General features: G+C 38.2%; 1 protein-coding gene and 1 long non-coding RNA gene across 6 annotated transcripts in view; one reads left to right on the top strand and one right to left on the bottom strand.

The window, feature by feature from the left end:
* Nucleotides 1–5,804, bottom strand: part of LOC106467083 (AP-5 complex subunit zeta-1-like) — an 89,469-nt gene that overhangs the window by 29,561 nt on the left and 54,104 nt on the right. For all 5 annotated transcript variants that reach the window (XR_002612349.1, XR_002612350.1, XM_022395204.1 and 2 more), the window contains exon 12: nucleotides 1,908–1,994. Coding sequence is in view for 3 of the 5 variants with exons in the window: in XM_022395204.1 (XP_022250912.1) it covers nucleotides 1,908–1,994 (87 nt within the window). In the remaining 2 variants the exon portion in view is untranslated. The remainder of the gene's footprint in view (nucleotides 1–1,907; nucleotides 1,995–5,804) is intronic.
* LOC111087694 overlaps nucleotides 1–5,804 on the top strand; it is an 18,624-nt gene that overhangs the window by 10,934 nt on the left and 1,886 nt on the right. The window lies entirely within an intron of this gene.

Here is a 5,804-nt window from a genome sequence, read left to right as displayed (position 1 = left end):
GCTGACTAGGCCCATGGCTAATATATCCTCCTTGTATAAAAGACAATATATCGTCCTTTAATGTATTTAATTCACTTTGAAATTTACTAATCTTATCCATTTGTGTATGCTGGCTTTCTCTCAATTGTTGGAGACTTTCTTCTTGTTTATTTTCTTTCTCCTCCAACCAGTGCTGTAGTCTCTCTTCTTGTTCATTTTCTTTCTCCTCCAACTACTGCTGTAGTCTCTCTTCCTGTTTCTTCTCTTTTTCCTCCAACAACTGCTGTAATCTCTCTTCTTGTTTCTTTCTTTTTCCTCTAACAACTGCTCTAATCTCTCTTCTTGTTTCCTTTCTTTTCCTCCAACAACTGCTGTAATCTCTCTTCTTGTTTCTTTTCTTTTTCCTCCAATAGCTGCTGTAATCTCTCTTCTTGTTCTCCTTGTTTCTTTTTCACTTCTTGTATTGCTTCCATCAAATCTGCTAACTCGTAGTTTGATTTGCCACTTCTTGTTTCCATTTTTTTTTCCATCCCACTCCTAACACCAATTTGTTACATCTCTGGTCGTTTGTTAGTTTCCTGTAAAAATTCTTTAAGAGAAACTTCAGCGATACAAGTCCTTTCTTAATTAAACTAGTTTATTGTTTCTCAATACAACTTTGCAATGCACAGAATTTTCACGGTCACTTTAACTTAGACACACACTATAATTCACAACGATTCATGTATTTTACTTACGGTCACTACTGCTTGCTTGACTCGATTATTTGTCTGTATACCTCTATCTGCAATTATTTGCTTGGCTTATTTACTAAAATAGAAGGCGCCTGGAAAAGACTAGAGTTGCCAGGAACAGTGACGATACTTCTAGAAACTCTAGCACGCATGCTTCCAGCATCGCTTGACTTCCACTGTCGTAACAGTACTATTCAGAAAATTTGTGTATTTTAGTGTTCCCTTTAACCCAGTGTTCAAGATACATTCTGGTTCACCTATGTAACAGGCAGGGAATTGCTATATTTTATTTTATAAATGTTTCCTGGTGGGTTGGGTTTATTACATAATTTCCTGAACATGTGTTTAACTTTCATTCAAGGGTTGGAAATGAATCTAGTCATTATGTTAAGATTAAACAATACCTTAATCCAACAACTAATCAAATTACTATTAAAAATGTATGTTATTTTTAAACATTTTTTCCATACAAATCAACCATGAACACTAAAATTCTATGGTCTAACAAAAGTCCATAAAAATCCAATAACCTTAATCTCAATTATGTCTTCTTAAAGCTCTTTAAACTACAATCTTAGTAAATACTTCAACTGAATGTTGAAACCCTACGTTTTCAAAATAAGCACCCAATTAAAACAATTCACACTTTCTACAACACTTACATAGTTTTGACAGTAATTTCATTATTTCCTTAAACCCCTTGTCATATGGAATACAAGTTACTGCAGAAATTATTTTTTAACAACCCATAAAGAAAATCACCATAAAAAAAGATACAACTAACCACAGTTAACTGCTTTCAATACAGAGATTCATACTTCCTTCAGCAGGAACAAAAACAAGTACATATAAATACAATGTCCTCTTATGTCAATTTTTGTTGTTTTTTTGACAAACAAAAAGTTGGGCTGAAAAGGACACATGAAAAGCATCAAACTTGTATCTATATGTACTTGTTTTTGTTCCACAATGGTAGAGTTAAACTTCATTTTGGATTACTTTACAAGGGTTCACCTACTACCTGGCATTGTGTTCACTATTTACTATAACCTAAAGTTTGGAAAATATAATATTTGTTGCTTGTTTTTAATCAACATCTTTAGAAAATTTACTGTGGTATAGGAAACATTTGACAAATTAAGAGGTATTAGAAGCTCATGAGGAGTTAACTATGAAATTCATCAACATTTTTACCTCAACAGAGGAATGACTGCTTCAGCACAGTAGAGAACTTGTGGGTGGGTTGTATTTCGACAAAGAGCATCATGGAAATCACCAATACTGAAAAATAGCAAACAGTCCATATTTATTTTTAATAGTTATTTTAAAAAGATGTCAGCATAATAGATAAGAAATCTTCTTTTCTCAACCCTCCAAACTTCATGTCCTTATAAATTGTAACCGGTGGAGAAAAGTTCCAATTTTCCTACACTGAAAGTGTATTTCCGATAGGTACTTACCTCCATTCACAAGATTAACTATTCTCATTCATTGCTGCCCTCTATATGCAAACTTTCTCTTTACACCCTGCCTAAAGCCTTCCGCTCCCCATGTTTGAATTACTATATTCCAATAAGTCTCTCATGTAAATCATCATGTGACATCTCTTAACCAATAGTAGCATGATATGCTCACGTGATGCATGTGACTCCCTCTACACTCCTCTAACGAACCTTCACTTCGAAGTTTGGCAGAAGGTGTGAGCACTGGAGAAGTGGGGAGGAGGAAGAATGGAAAGTGTGAGAGGAGGGAAGTACCTATCGGAAATACAGTTCCAGTGTAGAAAAATTATAACTTCCGATACGTTACTAGAATCCCACATTGAGAAGGTGGAGTTACCGGTGCAAGTGAATGAAAGTACCCTTGAAAGTGTCCAAAGGATACCCCCCTGACAATGAGAGAGATAGATCAGAAGAAGGGAACCGTAGCACTTCTGAGCCAGATATACTCTTTGCCCACATCTGGAATGTGTATAACATAAGGGCAGAAAATGAGAGGTGTAGAGTGGCTAGGGCATGGCGGACCATACTCAGTAAGGCAACTACATCCTAAACCTCCTCACAGGACACTGACATCCATGTGAGGGTAGGATGAGAATCATACCATCTTCACATTAAACCCAAGAAGCAGGGCTTATAACCTGCACTGATTTCTGGGTATAACAGAAGGATCATCACTGATCTATCCATCTGGGATTCGACATCCAGTATTGAAAGGATGTCAATCACATGGAATCAACTCATGTGAGGACTTATGGTGATTGGTTCACTCTAATCCAAAACCTCTTAGTGGTGTACCGACATCCACGTTAAAGTAGGATGAGGTCTCCCAATCAAAGGGGTGAACTGCAATTTCAACAGCTCAACTCCAGTGTTTATGTAAATGATATCAGAAGGCCATGCCATCCAGTAAGGTTACAGCTCAACTCCCGTGGTTGTAGAGATGGTATCAGAAGGCTACATCAACCAGCAAGGTAACGGCTCAACTCTTTTGGAAGCCATGTCTTATCTAAACTAGCAGAACACCACCAACCTACTCTCAATTGAATGGCTCTAGCCCTTTCTTTGTGGAACTCATTCAAGAAGGTATCTCCATGGTCAACCACCCCAGTGGCTTGTAACTGGAAAGTGGTAAGGACTCCCATACTCCACTCGAGGAAAGGAGTTGTGGAGAGTGTGGAGGAATGTCAACACCTTATTTTGAAGAGTAGTCCATACCGAGTTGTTCACTCAAGGCATGGCAGGGATGAGCAGCAATACCCTTCTGCTTTATCCATGCAGTCCATAGGTGGTATGGTCCAGGATGAGCATTTTTATGAAGCAAAATATCGTGAGGTTATTCACCATCAAACCCCATCTAATCATGCAAATCCATGGAAAATAAAGCGTGAGTAGGCCAAACGAACCAAAAGGCAAACACAATTAGTAAGGGTAGAAGGTAAAAGATCACAAAAGGAGGATTGCCATGGTATAAAAAGTCATTTACGCACACCCCAAAAGGGAGTAGTACATGTCACATAACAATGAAGGGCCCTGATCAGGCCCAGAAGCCTATCCAGATCCAGTCTAGGGTAAAGATGGGATATAGAAGGAGAGAAAATATGAGAAAAGTATGAACAATCCTCCCGAGCTGCCGAGGTCTTAGGAAGGAAGGAATGATCAGGATAAAGGAGAAGAGAGGTTGGGTGTTAAAGGGTACATGAAACGTCAATACAAATCTGACCATGGACGTCCACAGGCTAAGAGAAGGATGAAATATGTTTTAAGTGACAGCGGACACAAGGAACCCAAGGAAAGTGGTTCAAATGGAGGTAAAGTAAGAGCATGGAGGACCACATTAATGTCCCAATCTAGAAGGGCTGGACGTCTGGGAGGTTGACATATCTGAAAGGAATGCACAAGCATAGTAAGAACAGTGGAAATAAAAACCATAAGGTATTGGGAAAAATGGATCCAAATGCAAGATGATAGAAGATGTATGGAAAAAAAATACTGTAAGAGGTTGGTTAGGGTAAGACATAGGCAAGAGTATTGGGCATGGGTAAGACTAACATTATATTTGAGAGGCACCCCAATTAGGTAATAATGAACCTAACAACTGCTGATCTAAAAATGGATAGTCTGTACGATAGTAAAAAATGATGCACTGATCAGAAGTCCTTGGGGGGCACAGCATACCAATCCTCTCACTTAATTGTGAGACAAATTGATCTGCATGTATCCACATATCAGGGGAGGGAGGAAAAACTAAAAATGGTCGGGAAGCATGTGCATGTAACAAGGAAGGATGAGGGGAATAAGAGATAGGGAAAAAAGACAATACATCACAAACCTGAGACATTAGCCCTAGGTGATTCGTCAGGCTATAAATGGGAAGGAACAACAAACTCAGGTGGGAAAAGATGATCAAAGTCCTTGTCAATCTGAAAAAGATCAGCTGACAGAGAAGGAGCCTGGGAGATGTCAGAGGACAAAGGATGATCCATGTAGTGCTCAATCTCCCGAAGTATAAAAGCAGAGAAATCCACTGTTGAGTTGCCCCCACCTGAAGTCTGAGAAAAAACAATGGCCATTGATGTGATTCACGAAGTGGGAACATGAACTTCAGATTCACAAAAGTTGATTACAGAAATAGAGCGACAAGAATGAACTGGTATAAAATAAAGTGTGAAAAAAAAATGTGTTTGTCACACTGGAAGCACTAGGCACACAAAAGAGTACATCTTAACTCAAACACTGCTAAATAAGAAGTGAAGGTTTGGAACAGGAGAGTAGAGGGAGTCACATGCATCACATGAGCATATTATGCTACTATTGATTAAGAGATGACACATGATGATTTACATGAGAGACATGTTGGAATATAGTAATTCAAACATGGGGGAAGCAGAAGGCTTCAGGCAGGGTAAGTACCGTATCGGAATCATTTTTCAATCAGCAAGTTATTGGCATATACTTTACAAGTGTCTAAATTATATTAATTATATTTATTGCTTATTAAAGAGACATGAAAACATGTAAATGATGACTATGTTACAAAATCAAGTCATGGTGTGTATGTACACCAAATGTAACACAGTTCCATAACTTTGTTATAAACCTGCACAGATGAAATTACTTCTAAAAAGAAAACAAATCTACAGAACTCCACTCACGGGATGGTGAATGGAGTCAGAAACCTGGCATATACGTACAGTAAGCACCAAAGTAGTACAAATGTATTGGTCACGTAAAGTAAAGAGTAAGGTAGTAGAACTGTATCAGTTGCTTGACATGTACATACAGTAAGTACTAAAGCAGAAGAACTGTCAGTACATGTACTTACAGTAAGTACTAAACTAGTACAACTGTGTCAGTTGCTTGACATGTACATACAGTAAGTACTAAAGCAGTAGAACTGTGTCAGTGCATGTACAGTATTCCCTCGCTATTCGCGGGGGTTACGTTCTTTACCCCCCCCCCGCGCGAATAGCGAAAAACCGCGAATATTGGATGCAGTTTTAAAACGTCTATGTATGAGATTATATACGGTACTAAATGCTTCCCAAACACTTTCTAAAGACACTGTTACTCATTAATACAGTAGTAATGT

This window comes from Limulus polyphemus, unplaced genomic scaffold, assembly GCF_000517525.1.
Source record: "Limulus polyphemus unplaced genomic scaffold, Limulus_polyphemus-2.1.2 Scaffold2483, whole genome shotgun sequence".
Taxonomy (NCBI): domain Eukaryota; kingdom Metazoa; phylum Arthropoda; class Merostomata; order Xiphosura; family Limulidae; genus Limulus; species Limulus polyphemus.
Note: the sequence above shows the minus strand (reverse complement) of the source record. Positions and strands in the feature narration are given on the sequence as shown.